Source organism: Aethalodelphis obliquidens, unplaced genomic scaffold, assembly GCF_003676395.1.
Source record: "Aethalodelphis obliquidens isolate GAN/ISIS:26980383/991018 unplaced genomic scaffold, ASM367639v1 scaffold25, whole genome shotgun sequence".
Lineage (NCBI taxonomy): Eukaryota > Metazoa > Chordata > Mammalia > Artiodactyla > Delphinidae > Aethalodelphis > Aethalodelphis obliquidens.
In genome coordinates this window covers 23,874,909-23,899,544 of record NW_020837969.1, presented here as the reverse complement: position 1 = coordinate 23,899,544, position 24,636 = coordinate 23,874,909, and the positions used below count along the sequence as shown (strand labels likewise).

Sequence of the window (24,636 nt, the reverse complement as noted above, 5' to 3'; positions counted from 1 at the left end):
TCAAAGGTACTGTGGTTTCTAACCTGACTACACATCAGAATAACCTGTGAAAAAAACTACAGATGCCACAGCCTCGAGCCAGGTGCATTAAATCACAATTTTCAAGATTTGAGGATCTGACATTCTTCTAAAGTTTGAAAGGTGATTCTCATGAACAACAAGGGTAGAGAACCACTACACTGACTTAATTTAGATTCAGAATATGAAAAAGAGGAAATGATAATTTCACAGAATCTAAGATTCAATATTTATTCAACAATACATTTAAATGCCTACTATGTGCCAGGCACTGCACTTGGGAAATATAAAGAAATAACAATGGCATTTTTCTCTGAAAAGCTTACAGTCTAGCAGAAGAAAACAGATATATAGACAGGTCATTACAATGCAGGACCCTAACTTCTATGGCAGAGCGAATTACAGGATACTTTGGGAAAGGACAGGAGAGACACCACGTTGAAGAGGCAGAAATTTCCTGGAGGAGATAAGGTTTGAAATAAACTTTAAGTAACATCCGGTATCCATTCATAAGCTTAACTTTAAAGAATATCTCAATTTAATAAATACTTATAAAGATTCTATCATACCACTTACCAATATTAGCCTGCAGTTGCTGGAGTAGGCCCAAGTTACTTGAACAGAATTCTGGAGTTATGTACACAATCCGGTATTTGCCTCTGTAAAAACAAACAAAGAAACAGGAAAGGAAATATAAAAACAATCACCCAATGAATACAACTGAAAACCGTAACACCTGATAATTTTTTAAATAGTATATTATGCCACTTATTAAAAACAAAATGAATGTTATATGTGTGTAGAGATGCACATCTTCTGGTTCTTTGATTTCACTTCAATGCATCAAAACAAACGTGGGCAATACCAGCCAGGAAGTACTCAGCATAAGGTGCCATTAGAAGCCAGATTCTGATTTCCAGCAGTCTAGCCCCAAAACTACAGTGGCTTGAGTTAAATGATCGAGCCTAGAGTAAACCTTTTTCATGTGTTAGCAATCCACCCATTATCCTACCCTTGACCCCCATCTCCATGATTAAATCCATAGCACCCATGGTTCTCCTGTGTACTCTGCTGTCTTGCCTACATCTTCTCGGGCCAGGGACAGACAGCATATGAAAGTCAAGTCAGTTAGGCTCTGTCCTAGAATTTGGGGGTCTAACCAAGAAACAACCACTCAGTCTCCAAGTGTCAAGACCTGTAACGTGTTAAAAGAAACAAAAAGAAGCTGCAGAGCAATCTATTTTGTAACTAGAAAAGCAGAGAATGCTCACCTCCTCAGAGAGAAGAATGAGGAATACACACAGAGGCTATGGATAAAAAGAAAGCCCTACTGTATTTTTAATACCCATTCCAGTCTCTTCCTGAGGGCTGGCTAATTTCTTTTCAGAGGGATCCACAAGACATTCCTGTATCCTTAATATAAAATTCAGTATTTGCTTAAACTAGTGTGACTGATTTCCATTCTGGGCAGATAGAATCCTAATTAAGACAATGTCTGCAATAAAGGTTAGGGCTAGGGCAAAATATGTATAGAGTCTCTTTTCCATTCTACCAAATGAAGACATAGACCAAATTAAATAAAATGAAACAATGTTCTATATGAAAAGTCTATGAAATATTTAATCTACTGTGTGCTAGGCATGGTGCTTTCACTAGGAATTGGAACAAAACAATTAAGAACAGAACAGATATGCTTTTAATCTCATGAAATTAACTCAGTCTAGTTAACACAGGAAACCGTATAAATAATCAGTTCTGACGCCAGACTATTCAGGTTTGAATCTCAGTTCTACCTCTTACAAGCTAAGTGATCTTAGACAAGTACTTAACTTCGCTGTGCCTCAGTTTCTTCAGTGTGCCTCAGTTTCTTCAGTGTAAAACATTGATAAGAATTATAAAGACAGCTAATTCTTAGATATCTAGATTCAAGGTAAACCCAATCAAATCCCAGCTGGCATTTTAGTTGAAAAGGTGATATTGAAATACTTATGGAAATACAAAGAACCCAGAATAGACCAAAAACAAAAAAAAATTTTGAAAGAACAAACGTGGAAGACTTGTACTACCTATTTCAAGGCTTATTACAAAGCTATAGTACTCAAGACACCAATCCAGGCAAACAGATTGATAGAACAGAAAATAAAGAGTGTAGCAATAAACCGACATATATTTAGTCAATTTATTTTTCACAAAGGTGCAAAAGAAATACAGTGCAGAAAGGACAGTCTTTTCAACAAATGGAGCTGGAAGAAATGGATATGCCTATGCAAAAAAAAAAAAAGAACTGTAATCAATACCTGGTACAATATACAAAATGTACACAAAATGGGTCATAGATCTAAATGTAAAACATAAAACTGGGCTTCCCTGGTGGTGCAGTGGTTGAGAGTCCGCCTGCCGATGCAGGGGACACGGGTTCGTGCACCGGTCGGGGAAGATCCCACATGCCACGGAGCGGCTGGGCCCGTAAGCCATGGCCGCTGAGCCTGCGCGTCCGGAGCCTGTGCTCCGCAACGGGAGAGGCCACAGCAGTGAGAGGCCCACGTATCGCAAAAAATAAAAATAAAAAAAATAAAACTATAACATTTTTAGAAGGAAATAAAAAAGAAAATATTTGTGATCATGAGTGAGGCACCAAAAAGCAAAAGCAAAATCCATAAAACAACAAATTGACAAACTGGACGTTATAAAAATGAAAAAGTGATGCTCTTTAAAGGAACTGTTAAGAGAATGAAAAGAGAAATCATAAACTAAGAGATGTTTGACAACCATATACCAAATGAAGGATTTATATTCAGAAGATATAAATGACTATCAAAATTCATAAGAAAAAAACAAAAATAAGGAATAGGCAAAAGATGTAAATAAACACTTCCTCAAAGAAATAAGTATATGAAAAGATGCTCAACATCATTAGTCATTAAGGAAATGCAAATTAAAAACACACTGACATCCTATTAGAATGGCTAAAATTAAAGACTGGCCATATCAAGTGATGGCAGAGATGAGGAGGAATTGGAACTCTAAGACACTGCTGGTGGGAATGTGAAACAGTACAACCACTCTCAAAAACATCTGGCAGTTTCTCAAAAAGTTAACACAGAATTATCATATGACTCAGCAATCCTACTCCTAGGCATGTACACAGAAGAACTGAAAACATATGTTCCCATAAAAACTTACACACAAATATTCATAGTACCATTATTCATAACAGCCAAAAAGTAGAAACAACCTAAATGTCCAGCACTGATGAATGAATATATAAAATATGAAATGTCCATACAATGGAATATTATTCATCCACAAAAAGAAATGAAGTACTGATAACATTACACTAAGTGAAAGAAGCCAGACACATTAAGGCCACATCCTGTATGAGCCCATTTATATGAAATGTCCAAAATAGGCAAATCATTGAGACAGAAAGATTAGTGATGGGAAGGAAGTGAAGGAGGGGACAATAGGGAGTGACTCCTTCATGACATGGAGGTTTTGGGGGTGGGTTCTGAAAATGTTCTGGAATTAGATAGTGGTGATGGTTGTACAACACTGTGAATGTATTAAAAGCCACTGAACTGTACACTTTGAAAATAATTAAAATGGTGAATATTATATTATGTAGATTTACCTCAATTAGAATAAAAAGGTTAAACATATATCCACTACGTGACCCAGTCATTCCACTCCTTGGTTTATACCAATGACATGAGAATATATGTCCGTACAAAAATTTGTATACACTGGGACTTCCCTGGTGGCACAGTGGTTAAAAATCCGTCTGCCAATGCAGGGGGCACGGGTTTGAGCCCTGGTCCGAGAAGATCCCACATGCCGCGGAGCAACTAAGTCCGTGCGCCACAACTACTGAGCCTGAGCTCTAGAGCCTGCAAGCCACAACTACTGAGACCACGTCCCACAACTACTGAAGCCCATGCACCTAGAGCCTGTGCTTCTGAACAAGAGAAGCCACCACAATGAGAAGCCTGCGCACCAAAACGAAGAGTAGCCCCCGCTCACCACAACTAGAGAAAGCCCGTGCACAGCAACAAAGACCCAACGCAGCCAAAAATAAAATTAAAAATAAAAAGAAAGAAATAAAATAAGGGCTTCCCTGGTGGCGGCGCAGTGGTTGAGAGTCCGCCTGCCGACACAGGGGACGCAGGTTCATGCCCCGGTCCAGGAAGATCCCACATGCCGTGGAGCGGCTGGGCCCGTGAGCCATGGCCGCTGAGCCTGCTCGTCCGGAGCCTGTGCTCCACAACGGGAGAGGCCAGAGCAGTGAGAGGCCCACATACCGCAAAAAAAAAAGAAATAAAATAAAAAGATATATAGGAATGTTCATAGCAGATTTATTAGTAATTTTCCAAAATTAGAAGCAGCTTAAGTGTCCATCAATAAGGAAATGAAAACACAACTGTGGTAATTTCATATAATAAAATACCACTGATTTTTTTTTTAACTACTGATACATGCAAGAACAAGGGGAACTGTCAAAACATGATGCTGAAGGAAAGAAATCTTAAAAGAGTTCACATTGTATGACTTCATTTATATGAAGTTCTATAACAGACAAAACAAAAGCATTGTAGAAAAACTTAAAACACTGGTTCACTTTAGGATGGTGAATAGAAGGACAGACTGGGATGGAACATGAAGGAACTCTCTGGAGTAACAGTAATATTCTACATCTGGCTAAAAGTTTAGGTTACATATTTGTATGCATTTATTAAAACTCAGTAAATGTATGTGAATCTGTATTAATATATATGCATATACATGTTAATACATATATACACACACTTCTGTGTGCCTGAGACATTATTCTTGTTAGGAATTATGTCATGACAGGATTGGTGGGGTAAGAGACCTAGAAACCAGTCCCCACTCAGCCATTAATTCATTAGGTGACTTTGGGCAAATTCTTTTCTCCAGGCCTCAGTTTCCTCATATGTGAAATGAGACAATACTAGATACTCTCCAAGTTCTCTTCCAAAACAAAATTTTACAATTCTATCATAATAATGCTAGCCTTCCAGTCCAAGAACTGAACATAACAGATTTCTTTGAGTTTGAAAGATTTTAAAATTAACAGTTCCATAAATATACTATAAAAAGGAAGTATATTTTTAAATTATGGATATTTTGCCCATGCATTAAATAAAAATTTTTTGTGTACAAAATTTTCCCACATACCACAGACACTTGACCACACGATCAGAAATCATATAAATTACTTACAATTTAATATCCTCTAGAACATTTTTTGACTGTGCTGATCCAAGAAAGCAAGCTGGAATGTTGGACATTCTGTAAGAAGAAAAACAAATATTCTGGAACCATGTGCACACTACAAATATCAACTTCATTTTTAAGTGAGAAAGAACAAAGAAATATAATGATGTACATCCTTCTTCTTTGCAATCTCTTTTTGTAACTCACTAATTTGATAAATAAATTCCTTCAAAGGCTGTATTAGAAGACAGGCTGTTAAAGTGGGTTTCCCAAAAAGATTGCAGGCTCAGATGAAAGAAATTAAAAATTTTTCACAACTAAAAACTACACTTCCATGTATATACTTCACACTAGGCTAAAGAAGGGTAACCAAAAGAGAAAAGAATTTTGTGATATGTAGTGTAAACTGGCATAAAATTTGCTTTTTAAAAATTTTTTTCAGGGCCATCTGGCAGCCTTGGATTACAGAGAACTCAAGAAAGTATACAAGCTCTTCCACTAAAGTGTCATTTATTACTAATAAAGACAAAGCAACACTTTTAGCAATGCGTTACTGCGAACTAGATTTTAACATACATGATAAATCAAATATTTCCTTCACAGGAAGAAAAAAAAAGGGTGGTAATGTGGCAATGAAAGCATTACTCACTCAAGCTGGAGCACCTGGTCTTCCATCAAAGAAATAAGGGGAGAGATGACAAGGCCAATCCCGCCTACATAAACAGGTGGATACTGGAAGCACAAACTCTTTCCATACCCTTAAAATAAAAATAATACATTCAGACAAATAAAACTAAATCCTTAGTACTTTGATTTCTTTTTACGATATACTTGTATGAGATGAACAGTCACTACTAATGTGCTACCTTCCTAAGAGTTAATTCATGCATAAATTTGAGCATCTACCCTCAGCTCACTCTCTTCTATATTTCACACCATTTGTATACATATTTGTATTTTGAGAGTTTGCGGAAAGACTAAGCATGTCAAAACCTTGAAGTTCTATTTTTTAAAGGATTAGATTATTTGCTTAAGTACAACTTACCAGTTGCCATGACAACAACATTATCTCTTCTTTCTTCCAATACAGAATGAATCACTTTCCACTGAACCCTGGAGGATGAAAAGCAAAAAGCTGCTCTGTTTTACTAACAAGAAACCCAAGGGACAAGTTGAAATCCATTTAATTTTTTCACTTCCTCCAGAATTTTGTTTACATTTTTGAGCTTCAATAAAAATATAAGAACGCTGGAACTGGAAAACAAAAGCCCCATTTGACCAACCTCCCATTCAAGCTGACTGAACAACTAGGACTTCTGTTCATATGTGTATTAAATTTTATTACATATAGCTAAAGTATAACATAAATTCCAGCTTCATCCTAGATATCCAACAGAGTCACTGATTTAAAATAAATAAGAGAAATGCTCTAGGTGAAAAGCTTGACTAAGAAGGGAAATGAGGGAACTTTCTGGAGTGATTGTAATGTTCCATATTTTTAAAAGGGTTTAGGTTACATGTACACTTAAGATTTGCAAATGTTAAACACCTAAGGTTTACCATTTCTTTGTATGTAAATTTTAGCTCAAAAGTTTAAAAATTAAATAAATAAATAAATATTTAACCATAGTTAATGATTTACATGCTAAAGTAATTAGGGGGAAGTGTAAGGATGTCTACAGTTTACCTTGAGATGCATTTTAAAAATTGAATGGATTAAAAAGTGGAGAGAAAATCAATATATAATAAAGCAAGTATAATAAAATGTTAACAGTGAATTAATGGTGAATATACAGGCATTCATAGTAAAATAAAAACCAACTCTAACCTATCTTGAAATTTCTTTTAATAAAATGTTGAGGGAAAAATCAACTGGAAAGGTGATCTTAAATTCACTGATATGTACACTTATGTGCATTTTTCTATGTGTAGGACATAGTTTAATTTTTTTTTTATGTTTTAAGATCAAAAGGAAAAATGAAAGAAATGCTTCCATGGATTAAATTTTAAATTCCCAAAATAGAAAAAATACAGTCTAGAGTTTTACATTCTTATTAGTTTTATTCAACTTTACTTGTTCTTCATCTCATTTGTATTCCTCTCATTTTAATACTTATAAATGTGCCCCCTTGGATGTAAATACCTTTGAATATGTTAAAACTGATATGATTATCACTGTTTTTCAAACTACTGTCTAACGAATTTCTATTACAACAACATGCTTTGGACAATGAGATGCACAGACAGGCACACAGATACATATATAATAAAATACAAGTCAGCATTAAATTAATTTATTAATGTCTCTACCCAGAACTCTCTATAGTAAGGAAAACCATTTTCCCCACTTATAAAAACAATCTGCAGATATGAATTTTACATAAATATTACTTCAAAATAATTCTGTAGTCACTTAGAAAAAATACAGTATGGCATGTATAAACTATAATGAAGTTGTGCTTTTACTGTTAAATGGATGGATTATTTGCCTTTTTTCCTTTGTGAAGAAAACAGTAAATATGCAACTTAATTAACTGAGATTATACTCACGGCTTAAAACTAGAATGGCCAAAGTAGGTCTTGAGGCAATTAATTTGCTTTGCAGTAGGTCCTGGTAACCAACAGTCTTAAAATAAAACGGACATTTACATTAAAATAGAAGTACACAAAGTGAGAGGGAGTAAGTTTTATTTCACTGACTTCTTTTAAAGAATATAGTGGTAGGTACCAAAGGTCACTGTTGTCTTTTAAATCCACCCAATTTTGTCCTCTGGGTACCAGTCATGACTCCAGGTAAACCCTTTGATTAGTTACCTAATACTAAGGATTAGAACTTTGTTGTGATTCAGTTTGCCAGCCCCGTAAAAAAACAATGTTTTGGAATTTGCTATACTTTCAAAAACTAACATTTAGAGCCAACAAGGGCAAGTAAAATGCCAATCCAAATTTTATAATATAACCAACTTCCAAGCAATAGTAAGCAGAAATCACATTACTGTCACAAATAAAATCTATAGATAAAACAAGATCTTCATTTTAATTACCATTCCACCAAATCTTTGACCAAAATTCCAACTGCATAGCAGAATGGAATGACATTAATTTCACCCCACTGATTTTCATTTTTTCCTCAGGTTAAAGGGTTCATGGGGGCCGAGAAAGAGCAAAGCAAAGAGTCAAGATAATTCATTTCTAAACAAATGAATATTTGTCCATATTTAATACAAGAAAACATAGGAAAAAAACTTTTTTAACATTTTCATGTATTTCCATCTACAAAATTATTTTAAATTTTCCACATTTTAACATTGATGAAATCTAGCTTTAAGGAGTTCTACTCTATGAGAAGACACCCACACCTTGTCATAATGAGTATCATATCACTTAAATGACAGAAGATTCACTTAGTGGATTCTTTACTAGAGTTTGCATATACAAGATGAAAATTAGTCCATTTTGCTATTTGACACTGTGTCATTTATTTTAAGTAATAAGCTCCTGAAGGACAGACACTGTGTACCTATGCCATTTACAATAATGTTTAATATAATTAATTAATTTACGATTTCTTATTAATGATTTTTTATGATTTTGACAAACAAAATATAAAATTTAGGATGAAAAGTTTCACATCACCATGTTCACCAAATGACACAACACTTCTATTACTTTACTCTTCTAAATAGTAACACTGTGCTTTATGAAGACCAAAGCACTAAGGGATTTAATGACAAGTTTCTAGGACCTAATTAACTACATGCCACAAAATCATTGACCTCCAAAATGTTTAAAACCTGGACCCTAAATTAAAATCAGTGGTAGGTATCAGAGATGAGTCGTTTCAAACATATTACAGTGCTTACCTTCATCAACAACTTCTTCCTCTTCAATGGCTTCATTCTCATCTTCATCATCTTCTTCAGAAGGAAGACCCAGATTTCTTTCCATTTCTATGCATTTTGAATGATTTGGATCTACTGTGCTACTATTTAGGTTTTCTAAAGACTGAACGTTTAAAAGAATTTTTAAAAGCAAAATCATTGACAGTGTTGTATCTTTTTCAGCGAACACAAAAGGAGTATTATTAACAGAGCCTACAATTTAGTTCAAAGCTGGCAGATGTGCAAGCAATACCACAAAAGAACATGTGTGCTCCAGTTTAAATATGTGCTCAAGAATGGTTTCTAAGGCACAAGGCCAAAGAGGAATACTGCCAGCATAAACAGGGTTCATTAATACCATATAATGAACTGCCCCCAGGGAAAGTTACCATAAATTTTGAATTTAGATTATTTAAAACATTTTTTTCTTTATCATATTTCAATGCTTTCAATTCTGAAGTGGTAAATGTGGGTTTTAATGTTATTTTTGTAATGAGTTTCTCTATATCATGTGTCAGTCACATTCTTTTTGAGTAAGCGTAAGGTTTAAACTATAAGCAAACAATAAATGTGTTTTTGGAGTTGTCAAAACAACAACAAAAGACAGATAATTTTAGGAAAGGAATATTACAAATGTGAAATGAAGTTTATTTGTTTTCATTTTGGCTTGATATCTGATTTCCTCCCCTAAATCAAGGTTATCTATTTAACGAACCTAAGGATATTTCAAAATTGTTTCATCTGTAAAATTTCTAACTAAGAAATAACAGGAAGAATTATTAAACCACAGTTCTCATTTTCTCTTTATATTAAGCCTTCCATTTAGTAAGTTTGACTTTAAAGGTTTTTTTAAAATTGTATTCATTTCAGGCCTACAAAAGGAAAAACAAATGATTTTCTTCCTGATTTTTTATTCAAGTCAACAAACAGACTTAGAAAAGCATTTTGGAAATAAAGTTCTCTCATATGGGCACCCAGGGTGCCTTCTAAGAGGTTCAATATATAATATAAAGTTGTGAAAGTCCACAACTATCCTATAAATGCACTACTTTAACAGCACTCCTCGGAGAAATGGCTCATCACTAAAGGAATATGGTTTAGTATGTACACTCTTTTATTATTGTTAGCTAATGTTTATTATAAACACTTAGGAAATGCCAGGCTCTTTAGTAAACTCTTCAAAAGTAACACCTTAACAATAAATACGACTGTTAACTGAGTATCAAAAAGCTAAGAAACTCGCCCAAAGTCACACAGCTGATAAAGGGAGAAGCTAGAATTTGAACCCACATTTACATTCAGAATCCACATTCCTATCACTACCCACTACACTGCCTCAAAATTAAAGAATCAGGAACTTAATCTCATTTCATAAAAAGAAAAATCACATCAACCTAAAGATGAGGACTAACAAGTATGCGTAATGGTGAACTTCTGTGTTTTTCTTCATTTTTCACTTTATTTAGCAAAATTTAGGCTTTTCTTTCTAATTTTCCATCCTTGATTCATAAGACCTGACAAAGAAACCCGAGGTCAGGTGAAGTAGAAAATACATAAATTATTAAATGATATTTTCAACTTTGATAACAAAATAGGGGAAAACTGAACCATTTAAAACATTAGAAAATTATATATAATAGAAAACAGCAAATAAAATCAAAGGAAGTAAAGAAGAATATGGAATGTATAAAAACAGAACCTCCAAATAAAAGTGGATATACATGGATGGGAAGAAAGAGAAACCTATTTCAATACTGGAGAGCTGAATCACTACCCATGTTCCAGGAAAAGATTAAAAGTAAGTGACCTAAGAGGGAAGAGAAAACATACTACTGTTTTCTACTATGTAAAAATTAGTATACTACTCCTACTACTACTACATTATTCATAGACCATACCAAGATATAAAGAAATATGAAATGGAAAACAAAATGTAATGTTACATAAGTGATAGCAATCTCATTGTGGTGGGACCAGTTTAGAATTAGGCAATATTTTACTTAATTAATGTCCCTTGGAAAGAACTGGAAGTAATTTTCCATAATGTTGAACATACCTTAAGCATCTCCATTTCTAAATCTTCATCACTCTCAATTACATAAGATATATCCTCTTCGTTATCCTTGGAAGACAAAAAAAAAAAAAATTTCAAACATTAATTTCCAGCATAATTGACTCCATACTCTCTTTTCCACAAAATAAAGTTCCTATATGCTAAATAACTTTAGACTACTTCCTATTCTTCTCTAATAAATAAATTTATAATATATATTTATATGTTTATATGACAGGTAGATAAAAAGGAAGGGAGGGACAATGGTAGGGAGGAATAAACATAGAAACAAAGAAAGAAACAAAGAACCAAGTTAAAAGAGAAAAAAAGAAATATAATTGGAAAGATAAACAAGATAGACAAACAGACATGAAATAAAGCCCACACTCTCTAAATGAGAGTACAGAGTGACAAGCTCACCTATGGTTAAAAAAATCTCAAACTGTGTTTCCCAAACTTTTTGAGTACAAGAACCTGTTTGCAATCTTGAAAAATTCTGTACAAAGCCAGGAACTACAGTTGTTCTCTTACAGCCACTGATTTTTAAAAGATAAAAAAAAGCTACTATGATTGTAATAATACCTTTAAATATTGTTATTTTGCAAATAGCCATCTACAGATGTTTGAAAAACAGGGTCAGGTAAGTTATTTATTCAGCTATTGCCAATACCTGGTTATGACGAAACTACAATAACATGGCAATCCCCGCGAAGCAGGTGTCCAAGGATAGAAACCTGTACAAAAGAAACCCACAAAAGAAATACAGAAGGACCCTCAAAGAAGGCTAATCTTTAAACTGGAAGTAGGAAAAGGAAGTACAGCCTTAATTAACCTGCAAAAATTAAGCTTTAAAGAAGATTTTAAAGTAAGTTTTATACAAGGAAAGAAAAAATCTTTTATTTTTTAAATCATTATTTATTTGCTGTGTGGGTCTTTAATGAATTTTTTAAATGCTAATAATTATTACACAATAAAAAATGGCAATAATTGGAGTAAAAGATGTGAGTCAGATCATGAAATCCTGATCACAATTCTATGTCACTGTATGAAACATATCACTTTAAAGTGAATAACTAATACAAAATTTCTAGAAAATCAAAAGGTAATGCAGATGTTAGCAAAAGATATTCCCCAAAAGAAGAATCTGCTTTACAAATGGTTGGTATGAAAACAATGTTAAAATTCATATACTGACAGAAGTGATTACTAATATAGTTACCAAACACAGAGAAGTACTGAGACTTTGTCATTAGAAAACTGAGGAAATAATCCTATTAAATGACTTTCAAATCTAATTTTAAAAACTTAAAACTTAGTTATTATAAAAGAAAATGTATAAAATTCTACCAAACATAAGCAACAAAGGTAATTTTTTAATTAATGAAAAACAAATGAGGTAAAAATTATACAGCTATATGTCTCTTTTGTCTTTACAATAAAAGAAACACAATGATTCCTCCAATACAACTTCACTATTTCAAAAAATATGCTTGTTAGCCAACAGAAAAACATAATCTCACAAATTAAACTAATCAAATCAGAACATAATAATTAGAAACCTAAACATGAAGTTGAGAGAAAATATAGAATGTTTAACAATAATCTATCAAGAAAAAAATGTAGGTTTCTGACTCTAGATGACAGTAAAGGTTAGTGTCAAGCAAAAACATCAGTTTATTAGAAACCCTCTCAGACTATCAAGTGAAGAAAACCCATATGAAGAAATAAAACTACTCTCAAAAATCAAGTTTGGAAGAGAATCCCTAGTAGATATGTAGGGAATCCACAAAAAGAAGAGGTATATATTAGGTAGGAGAAATGCTTAGCAAATTATAACAAATGTGTATTGACACTAAAAATCTTTCCACTATAAAATGCTGCTTATTATAGTAAGTCAGGAGTAGCAAACCCAGTCCACTTTTTGCTTTTGTAAATAAAGTTTTACTGAAATGCAGACAGGCTATTTGTCTATAGCTGCTTTCACACTGAATTGGCAGAACTGGGCAGTTAACAACAGAAACTGTGTGGTCTGCAAAGCCTAAAATATTTACTATCTGCCCCTCTACAGAAAAAATCAGCCAACCACTACCATGAATGAAAATTGTTTTCTCTTTACTGTATTTAGTACCTCAGGAGATTTGCAAGTAACATCACCAGGATGTTTTTCCTGAGCCTGTTGTTCCAAACGTTGGAGTTCATCTTCTGTAATATCTAATGACATGATACAAACTCTTTCTGGAGTCTCTTCCAACTTATTATCTTCTAGTTCATCTTCAAATCCATCTTCTTCTTGTTTTACTTCGTTTGCAAGTACATTTTCTCCATCATGTTTAATTAAATTATCAGGTGTTGTGTCCCATGCTTCATCTGTAACTTCAGTAAAAATTTTATGTTCTCTAATTTGTTTCTGTTGTACTTCACCAGCAGTGGGCTCTTCCAACGGTAATAAGTGAAAATTACTGCTGGGCCTCAGTTCATTCTCAGTAGAACCAAGTATCATCTTCCTCAATGAATACAGATTTTCTGAAATATCCTTCAATAGTACAGAAACCCTAAAAAAAAATTTAAGAAAGGTGAGTTCAACTTTAATTGGGTTAACTCTAAGGACAAGTTTTAATGCTTTTTAAAAGAAGAAGATCTTCACTTAAAGGACACACTGGATTAAAGATGCTCTTCATACCCTAATACCCACTATATGCTTATAGCTTCTGGGCTACTCTTTAGTACAGCAAGGTACTTCTACATTCAACGGCTGACTTGCGTGCTTACTAAAGTGTCAGTAGTGTTTTGTCCCAAACTAATTGTTTATGGTGTCATTCCTTATCCATACCTGATTTTCATGTTAAGCAGATATCCAAGCCTGTCAAACTGTATTTATAAATGAAAAGCAAATATGCTCTGAATGTGGCCTCACGCAGTCCACTGGAAGTGCAGTTAAGTGAACTTGAATTCATGTTTATGGCATGTATTTTGGCTGTTCAGAGGCCTTTTTTGTTCTCCCCTGGTTTAGAAGTGTAATCTACATAAGTGAAGTAATACCGGAGACTTTTACAAAAAACCTGAAATAAGAGATTTAACTAGTTTTTGTTTTGACACTAAAACTTTACAAGATATACCTTTATTAAAAATGAATCCAGGGACTTCCCTGGTGGTCCAGTGGTAAGGAATACACCTTCCAAAAGCGGGGGATGCAGGTTCGATTCCTGGTCAGGGAACTAAGATCTCACATGCTATGGGGCAGCTGGGCCCGTGCATCACCACTACTGAGCTCCTGCGCCTCAACTAGAGAGAAGCTCGTGCACCACAGCAAAGAGCCCACAGGCCGCAACTAAGACCCGACACAGCCAAATATAAATAAATAAATAATAAATCTTTTTTTAAAAAAATGAATCCAGTATTCCCCATTCTCAAATTTTAAGAAAACTACTTAGCGTTGATATTACAAAGCAAAGCATTAAGCACATGTAATTTACATTCAATAGATATTCTAATTCCTAGAAAAAATCTGAAATGCATGTGAACAGTAATTTTTCATGTAAATGGTGATTTTTCTTCTTCCATGGAGGGAAAAATGTAAAAATGAATATGAAATAGCGTTATTAGTACCTTTCCCCAGTTGACAGTTATTTCTTTCAGAAATTCTCAAAGTTACATAAAAACTACTGAAACAAATTGCTAGGGGGAAAATCACTTTGAAAAAGAGCTGAATTTCTACCTAATACTTTGAAATCCATCAAAATCTACCACAAATCTCATCCAAAAAAGAATACATTAACATTGCATTTTGTCAGAGTCAGAATTCTATTTCAACTAACTGCTTCACATTCATACAAAGGATTTTGGCCTCAAAATTTTATTACCACATTATAATCAATCACTGTTCAAGAGCACTCCTGCTTTTAGAGGTTTAACAAGGGAGTCATTCAGCAATTAAGGACAGAGCCAGGCCTGATTCCAAGAAGAATCAGCTGCTGGGCACCAGTAGTCCAATGTCTGTTAATCCAAATATCTCAAGTTATCTAATGCTTCGGCTATAAAATAGTCTTTAAAATCTAAATGCCTCTTGTTTTAACTGTCTGCTGATTAGGTAGACTTCTTTATATAATAATCACTTAATAGCCAGAAAAATGAAGCTACTAAAAGTTGCTTTTATTTATAGATTTCAAGTAACCAAACTATAAATATAATTAAATGAAAAATGAGCATAAACAGAAAGAGACAACTTCGAATCTTCAATATTTTCTTTCATGTGAACTTAGGAGTTTTATTTTGCTTTGCTTCATAAAACATCCTACAAAGCAGACAGAAAGGCCTCAAACTTTTTGTGCACAATTTAACAATTGGAAAGATATTTCTCAGATTTATACATCAGTCTGCGTGCATGTATGCAAGTATGAGTCTACCCTAATGAACAGTAATTCTTCACTATATATAGGAAAATGCAATAAGAACAAACAGAATAGATAAAAACAGAAATATTTAACCTCTGTGGATTTTCCAGTTTTTCGAAAGTATCAGGAAGATGCTTAGCCAGATCTATCATCTCCTCGGAGACTGAAGTCAATTGTTTCTTCACGTCACTAGGTAGTACTTCTTCCTCTGGAAAAAAAGAATCAGTACTAATTTTCAAACTACAAAGCAGAGATATTTATTTAAACAGTATTAAGGCTTAAATTTTCATTTTGTTTCTTTAAATGAATTCCAACAAAAAGACTTCCTTAACCTATCTCCAAATCACCTCAGTCACTTTATTTCCCTTCCAAATTTTTGCTCTTTAAAATTTTAGACTAAATTCTAAGTGATCTTCATTCATATATATTACAACCCAGTGGTTATCAACCTAGGCAGAAGGTGAAGGCAGAAATGAGAATCGGAACCCATCTGCACTATTTCAAAATCAGAAATCAATAAAACACCACATGGGAGGCTACGTACTAAATACAGTTTGGTAAACATAACCTTACCCAGCAGCCATTCCTCACTGCCCTCATTACCAGTCATCACAAAATAAAATGCAAGCCTTTCTAATCAGTGATCATCTTCCAAACTCGCAGCTTCATTCTCTCTGATGGGTCTCCATCAACACCACAAAACCTGCCCACCTTTCCCAAACCCTTCCCCTGCTTAGAATTTCTTACTCTTCATCACCACTTCTTGTGTCCTTTACAAGTCCACCCGGCTCCTCTGAAGCACTGGACATAGGATACACCATTAGCTATTCCTGCTTGCTGCAGTTATCCTGTGATCTCAAAATTACATAATTCATTGAAGATTTCGGCACCTGGTTCACTGTCTCTTCCTTCCCTACTACTCCTGTGATAATTCCTGGTAACTTCAACATTCACAGGTAACTTGATAATTCCTGGCCACCTAAGAGTATGGTGTTTTCAGTTCCTCATTCCCTCCATTTCCAACCATCTTTTCCTCAACTGACCTCAGCCACTCCTTCCCATAACCATACCCTTGATTTTACAATTGCCAGTAAAGTCACCATTTCCAAACTTCAATTACAAGCATTCCATCCTCTGAACACCTGCATGCTATCTTTCTTTGCAACACACTTTCCCCAATACAACAATTCTTTCACACTTTCAGAACCAAGTCGATTGACCTACCGCCTTTTCCTTACCCATTACCCTTGTCACTCCCCCCATCACCCATGTCTTACGGTCCTTCCTTACCCATATTAATCATTCCTTCCTGTGGACTGAACTCTTTTGCTCCTTCCTTCTTCTATGGCAAAACACTACTCTAATTAAACCCACTTTTTTTACCTAGTTGATGCCTATACCGAAACAGTTGAATATAGTTGAAAATAAAACACAGTTATGATTATGATACTTTGCTTTAAATTCATGCACAGATCTCGACGAACCCTCAGTAATGACTGTTACTTATTCTACATTTCCCACTCTCCCACTCTCAAGATGACTATTTCATACCTCATTCTCTCTCTTCAAGCCCCCAACACCTGCCTGTCCCTCCTTTTACTCAGAGAACAATTTCACTTCTTACTTCATTAAGAAAACAGAAACAACAATGAGAATTATCTCATCTTCCCCCACCAATCTGCTGATTAGTCTGTATTCATATCACTACTCCCATTTACAGCAAAATTCCTTGAAAGAAAGAATTGTCCATACTCACTGTCTTCAAATTTTCTAATTCAATTTTCTCCTAAACTGACTCCCACTAAGCTTCTTCCAAAAGCTGCTTTTAGGAAGGTTACTGACGGCCTCCACACAGTCAAATATAACAGTTAATCTTAGCTGCTCATCTCACTCAAATTCTCAGAGGCACTGAAAACAGATGACTTACTCGGACTCACAAGATTTTCTTCACTGGCTTCTGAACAGCACCCTCCTGTGCTTCCTCCTCCATCACTGCCCCTTCACAGGCCTCTTTGCTGCATGCACCTCATCTTCCTGAGCGCTAGAGGTTGGTGTGCCCTTGACGTCAATACTTGGGGGCCTCTTCTGTTCTTTATTCCACTCGCTCCCTATTTTATCTTCTCTGGTTTAACTACCATCTGTATGCTGACGACCGCCAAGTTATATCTCCAACCACCTGAATGCACTCCAGAATCATGTTTCCAACTAAGATATCTCCTTGGATATGAATAAGCCTCTAAAACTTAGCATGGCCAAAACTGAAATCTAGATTTTTCTCACTCAAATCTGCTCTCCTCATAATCTTTCCACTGTGACTGACCCTCCCATTCACTCAGTGGATCCAACCAAAATACCCAGATTGTTCTCTCACTCTCTACATCTCACCGCCCACAGAGAATTCATCAGCAAATACATACACCCTCTACGGCTTCTCACCCCTCTGCTGCTACCAGCCTAATTCACACAATCATCATCTCCTGTCTGGACTATTACAATAGCCTCCAAACCAACTTCCCTGCCTAAACACTTGCCCTCCTACAGCATCCAGAAAAATACTTTCAAGATAAAAATTTAATCATATCATTCTGCTGCTCCAAACCCTATAAGGATTTCGCATCACTCATCATGGTATTTATTTTAATTAATAAAATATGAAGTCAGATTCACAGCCTATACGGCCCTAAATGCTCTGGCCCAAGCTACTTTTCTGGCATCATTTCCTATTCCTCTCACTCTTACTCATTTCACCTCAGTCACACTCACTGTCCCTCAGACACTCTGCTCTCTCTTCCCCTCACGCCTTCCATGTTCTCCCCTTGGGCATCATTCCCTCACTCAGACAAATGAAGTAAAGAGGTTTGGTCTGCTTTGGTTCAGTGCAATTTCGTCAGCAAGTGGTACACTGCCTGACCCACAATAAACACCCAACAAATATGGTATATGAATAAATGAATAAATATTCCCTTTCCAAACCAAGTTTCTTAAAAAAAAAGAAAAGTTACTTACACAAGCTTTCTCACGTTCCTTACATCTTAGTCCTCTATTCACGCAAACGTGATTTCTCCCACATCATTCCACTCTTGCTTCGGTTACAGGACCTTCATGGTACCCAAGCCTGTGACCCTTTCTTGTGCCCCCATGACCACTCTCTCCTCGATATACCCTTTTGTCACCCAGTACACCAAAGCTGCTGCAGTAAAAGATTACAAATGATTGCCACATTGCCAAATCCAAGGACTAATTCTGAGTCCTCAGCTTCTCAGACTCTCAGGAAAATTTAAAACAGTTGATAACACCCTCCTACAAAAAACATGCTCTTTACTTGGCCTGCTGCACACCCCGCCTCCTCATTTCCTTCTATGCCCATGGCAGCTCCTCTGGTGTCCCCCTCCTCCATGCAAACATTAAATACTAAGAGTTCCTCACGACTCTCAGCCCCACTTCTTTATCTCAAACTCCTCATTCTTTACCTTGAATTCAAACTGTCCCCTGAGTTTCAGGCTGGGTATCTAAGTGCCTGCAGGCCACCACCTCCATTTCGCTAGCTCGCAGGCTTCCTTCCTTTAACATGCCTAAAATCAACTGTATGACTCCTCGACCCCAAACCCTGCTCCTCCTCTTCAACGTTTCTCACCACTGTTGCTCATGCCAGCAGCACAGGACTGATCCTTGGCACGTGGCTCACACTATCACATTAAATTCTTTTCATTCTACTGCCCTATTAAGTGTCTTTTGCATCTATCCACTTCTCTCCATCCTCAATACAACCAACCAAGCCAGGTCACCATCACCTCTCACTTGGATTATGGGCACAGCCTCCTAACAGGTCTTTCCACTGTGACCCTTGCCCTCCAGAACCCATTTTCTGCTCTACAGTCCAAGTTTGTATTTTTTAATGTAATTCACGTCACTCCTGTGCTTAAAACCCTCAAGAGCTCTTAGGAGGAAATGTAAACCCCTAACATGGCCTATCTGCTTTCCTTTTTCTGCTTCTCCTACACCCCCCACCCTGTCATATTCAATAGCTTACCGTGCTTTACTGCTTTCAGTTGCCTATAGATACCTCTTACCTCTGAAACTTGGCCCCTGCTATTTCCTGTGCCTTTAACACTTCTCCTCTGCTCTTCAGCTAGCTGACTCCTGCTCATATTTCAGGTCTTGCCGTAAATGTCACTTTCTCCATAAAATATTCTCTAATACCTCCAGATATGCATGGATGCCTCTCCTATATGCTAACCGTAACACCTTTTTTTCCCACATCATAAGCCTCATCTTCCTACACTGCCTTTTTTTGGTTCATCTATATCCCCCATAAAGTTGTAGGTTTCCCTCTCAGGAAACAGATCGTGCCTGTCTTGTTCACTGCTGGATCTCCATTCATAAAGGGCTGAATAATATTTAATAAATGAATAAAAATATATTTAACTACTGTATCATTTAGTGTTTATTAGCTACCATCTTGGGAATAAGCTAGTATTTTAAGTGAGAAACAATGTGCAAATATCTTTTTATTTTCTGATGTTCTAATCTTCCTGTATCCTTTAATAAAAGAAAAAACACAAACTTATAATACAAACCAAAAGTGGTCATTTGAAAATATCGTCTGTATATACACGGGGAAAATTTGAGAAAGGTGAGGTTGACACTGCTGGAAGGAAAGGAGGGAGGGAGGGAGGGAGGGAGGAAGTGGCCATTCTGTTTGGAGAAAAACAGCAGAGTTATCGTATCCTGGAGAAAATTTAGAAATTTAAACCAGGGCACTATAAAGCATCTTATATACTTTAAATATTTATAGCAAAGATGTATAATCTCCAGACTGAGAGGTGGGTGGTTGTATCACTGATGTTATTAAGACCCAACTCTAGAAGCCTAGTGAACAGCAATGCTACAAAGGAAAACTAGTTAAGTCCTGCTTTGCTACAACCAACATGCCTGAAGCCCTAAGCTTTGGCCAAGTAGACCTCATCCTAATGTCAACACTGCTCAGACAATCAAGGAGTTGTAATAATACTAAATATTTTGCACATGTGTGAATACTTTTTGGAGAGAAACCTCACAAATGAGCAAATTCAAATCTTACCTTTTATTTTCAGACCATAACATACCTTCATGTATAGCAAATATCTGTACAGCGTCTCCCGAATTTTCTAATTTTTGATAAATGATGAAACCAGCCTACAGGAAAACCAAAAAATGAAAACAGTATACTAAAGATCACCAAATAAAATTTCATGTCCCATCTTTACAAAAATCTAAAACAATGATTCCCAAGGCACCCAAAAAGCTGAATTCAACCTATTAAGTTATGCAAAGGTCTAAATGTCTTTATTTATTCACCACACCAATTGTGAGAATGCAGAAAGTAGCTGTCTACACCTTAAAATAAAAATTTTAACATTTTAACGTCCAATATTATGAGCAGGTAACGAAATCAAATAACTTATAAATGGAATCTAACAAAATACAATCAAGTAAGAGAAAACTGTTTGACTACAGATATCCATTCCCCATTATCTCATTATTAGCTGTTAGTCAGTGTATATACAGTCCTCCTTCTAGCTACTGTTAATAGGAACAATCAAGTCACACGAATTTCTCATGAATAAAAATGCTACAGAACTTGTACTAGTTCTCAACAAGTTTTCTGATTTTTTTAAACAGAACATAAAGGAAAATTATCTTTCTATTTCCCCACAAAATTGAATTTTTTCTGTTTATAAATAAAAGGAGCTTCCATTCATAAAAACAGATGCAAAAAAGTAAACAATAAGATATTCATCTACAAATAAAAGTATAAGGGGAAAAAAAGTCCATTGGAACATAAAATACATTTCTTGGAAACAAACAAACAATAGTGCTATATATATAGATAAGGCCAGATTTCATTATGTACGAATATGTAAATATGAAAATACATCTGACTAACAGCAGTAGAAAGCTAATTGTGGAGGCAATTTTTCTAAATTTTTACCACATTTTAAATATAAACATAAGAAATAAGGGCAGTTTCAATATAGAAACTGTATTGTAGTTCTTTTTATTCTGTAGTGGCCTATAATAAAATACATCATCAATACCATTTGTTCTTGCTCAGTCTAAGCTTATTCGCCTTGCATGTTTTCAGAGAACTCACATTTTTTACATATAAATTGGACATTATTTTGGCTTCATGACAACAAAAATAACTAGTATTAAACAATCTATTGATTGGTACTTGCTAATTAATACTCAGAATTACAAGTTTCACTAAATTTCTTCCTAAGCATTTTTAATGCCAAACTGATTTAAAAGATTTTAGTTAAGTTTGTGCCACTACCACAATAAAACTTTTATAAAGTAATTTATTATAAAGTTTAACAAACAGATCATAGTCTAAAGATGTCTGGTACATACATAAGCATCAGTGGCTGCATATAGTTTCTGGTCCTCAGTGAGGGGAAATTTACTCCAGTTGCTGCAGCGGATAGACTTGTCTTTCAGAAGCTGTTTACCAAAGAGGTGTTTAACCAAACCACTGAGGCTCCAGGTCTCTGTACATTTCAACTAAAAGCAATGAAAAATCAACTCAGCAAAAATTATTTCCTTCTATTTTCAGATATTCCTAATTATCTGATACCAAATGAACATGTCACACATAAAGCTGGAAATGTTACACCAAAATATAAGGCAGAGATAGTCCTTAATAGATTTTCTGTCACTCAAAACCTCATTTGCAGTTTACATTATAAGAATTTAATTCTGGAATTTCCCCAATGTAGGTATTAAAATTCTTGGACTGTCGAAGTATCATTCATAGACAAAAGTTGAATAGGTTGGTAGGTTTTCTACTTCTCAGCCAAATGAATAGTTGGCTAATATGAGAATTTAACTTAATGACTACATGAATAAAATAGGGGAAATATGGGTGATGGAAGGGATGGTCAAACTTCCACTAAGAGCATCATACCACAAAAGCTGCATTATGCTCTTTAAAAAAAAAAAGATATTCAAGAGGGAAGAGATATGGGAACATACGTATATGTATAACTGATTCACTTTGCTATAAAGCAGAAACTAACACACCATTGTAAAGCAATTATACCCCAATAAAGATGTTAAAAAAAAGACATTGATATAGATGGATTAAAGAGATAAAATACAATATTTAAATTTACATATATATGAAACAAAGTGAAATAATACTAAATATGGGAGAGGGTGCTTGCTTAAAGAAACTGTTTGCTAAGGCAATGGATTAGAACTGAAGGTTTTCATTATGGAACACTCACTGGGGACTTCTTTTTTACAAAAACATTATATAGTCTACATTATTTCTTCAAAAAAATCTAAAACAGATAGAAGGGACATTCTGTGAAACATAAATTTCTTGTTTGTGACAATAATATACATATTATATCTACCTTTTCATTGGCAACATCTGTCAGCTCCACAAAACTCTTCAATTTGATGTCAAAGTCACGTAGAAGTTTCCACTGATCTCCTTCAATTCCTACACCTACCTTTTTAATTGCTTCATTTTCAAGCAACATTTTTAATCCCTGAGGGAAAACTGTAACATTTTTTTATTATTTCCATAGGTTCTATCAAATTTGATAGATTTATTTTCTACTTCTTACACATTCTATGTTTATACTTAAACTTCTGTTTAAGTTTAAATTCAGAAACACACTTAACTTGAGTGTTGCTTTTCTTGCCTAAAGCAAAAAGTCCTGATTGATAAATGACAGAAAAACAACTAACATAAATGCTACCTCTGTTATCACTAAAATTTAGCCCCTCTATACTTCAGTTCTCTACTCTCTAAAACAGGAATAATATTAACGTTTGACAGAGACAATGTAAAAATTAAATAAAACAGGGATATGAGTGAATCAGGTAGAACATAAATACTTAACTAAACATAAGGTGATGAGAGAAGCACCAGTTAATTCAAGAGTTTAATTTTATATGGATAAAGTTGACATAATACAATTATCAACCATATAAAAACGAAACAAATAAAAGAGATACCAACCTGACATAGAAGAAATATGAAACAAGTAACATTTGCTCTCTGACACACACAGCTGAATTAGTGCAACTCTGCTCAGTTTCCCTTTACTGTATATTGGTGGCCATTCCATGTCAAATCCTACCACATCTCCATCAGACACACTCATGCTAAATGGGGAAAAACAGTGTAAATTAATTACATTAAAATTTTAATTTCTACGTAACTAAAGACATCATTCAAAATGTTAAAAGACAAGCCATAGACAGTAGACGATATCTGTAATACATATAACTGATAATGAATAGTCAGAAAATATTAAAAATTCCTTGAAAAGTCAGTATGAAAAAGAGAAATAATCCAGTGGGGGCAAAAAAAAAAAGGGAGGGAAATAGGAACAGGCAATTCCCCAAAGGATACCCAAATGGCCAATAAATTCAAATGCATATATGAAGATACAAAATCTCAATAGAACTCAGAGGAATGTAAATTGAACCTATACAATTTCACATCTACCTGACTGACAAAGCTTCACAATATTAAATGCTGAGAAGGGTATCTACCAGTGGGACCACTCACATACTGGTGAATGTTTAAACTGATAAAATCCTCTTGGAAAAAACTTACAACATCTAGCTAAAGATGTGTAAACAGCATGAATTGACAAGTCTTTCTCATAAATATATGAAACTCTCATATGTGCACAGATAGAAATGTTTAAGAATGTTCATTGCAATACTGTTCCATCTGGCAAAAACGGACACACTACATTTCCATCAACAAAAGAATGAACAAATTGTAACATACTGAAACAATGTAACACTACATAAAAGTTTAAATAGAACTTCATATACCAAACCAAAAAGAAAAATTCTCAAGAATATAAAACGTTGGGGCTTCCCTGGTGGCACAGTGGTTGAGAGTCTGCCTGCCGATGCAGGGGACACGGGTTCGTGCCCCGGTCCGGGAGGAGCCCACATGCCGCAGAGTGGCTGGGCCCGTGAGCCATGGCCGCTGAGCCTGCGCGTCCGGAGCCTGTGCTCCGCAACGGGAGAGGCCACAACAGTG

General features: G+C 35.1%; 1 protein-coding gene across 5 annotated transcripts in view; it reads right to left on the bottom strand.

The window, feature by feature from the left end:
• Window positions 1–24,636, bottom strand: part of WRN (WRN RecQ like helicase) — a 129,520-nt gene that overhangs the window by 68,689 nt on the left and 36,195 nt on the right. For 4 of the 5 annotated variants that reach the window (XM_027122784.1, XM_027122780.1, XM_027122783.1 and 1 more), the window contains exons 4-16: window positions 23,593–23,738; window positions 22,979–23,127; window positions 21,972–22,121; window positions 20,684–20,753; window positions 15,672–15,786; window positions 13,316–13,739; window positions 11,191–11,256; window positions 9,117–9,258; window positions 7,804–7,879; window positions 6,299–6,366; window positions 5,903–6,011; window positions 5,260–5,328; window positions 595–677 (exon numbers count right to left, since the gene is read on the bottom strand). In XM_027122784.1, the coding sequence (XP_026978585.1) occupies window positions 595–677; window positions 5,260–5,328; window positions 5,903–6,011; window positions 6,299–6,366; window positions 7,804–7,879; window positions 9,117–9,258; window positions 11,191–11,256; window positions 13,316–13,739; window positions 15,672–15,786; window positions 20,684–20,753; window positions 21,972–22,121; window positions 22,979–23,127; window positions 23,593–23,738 (1,667 nt within the window). Of the gene's footprint in view, window positions 1–594; window positions 678–5,259; window positions 5,329–5,902; window positions 6,012–6,298; window positions 6,367–7,803; window positions 7,880–9,116; window positions 9,259–11,190; window positions 11,257–13,315; window positions 13,740–15,671; window positions 15,787–18,584; window positions 20,651–20,683; window positions 20,754–21,971; window positions 22,122–22,978; window positions 23,128–23,592; window positions 23,739–24,636 lie in introns of those variants that run through there. The other variant, XM_027122785.1, reaches the window with a different exon arrangement.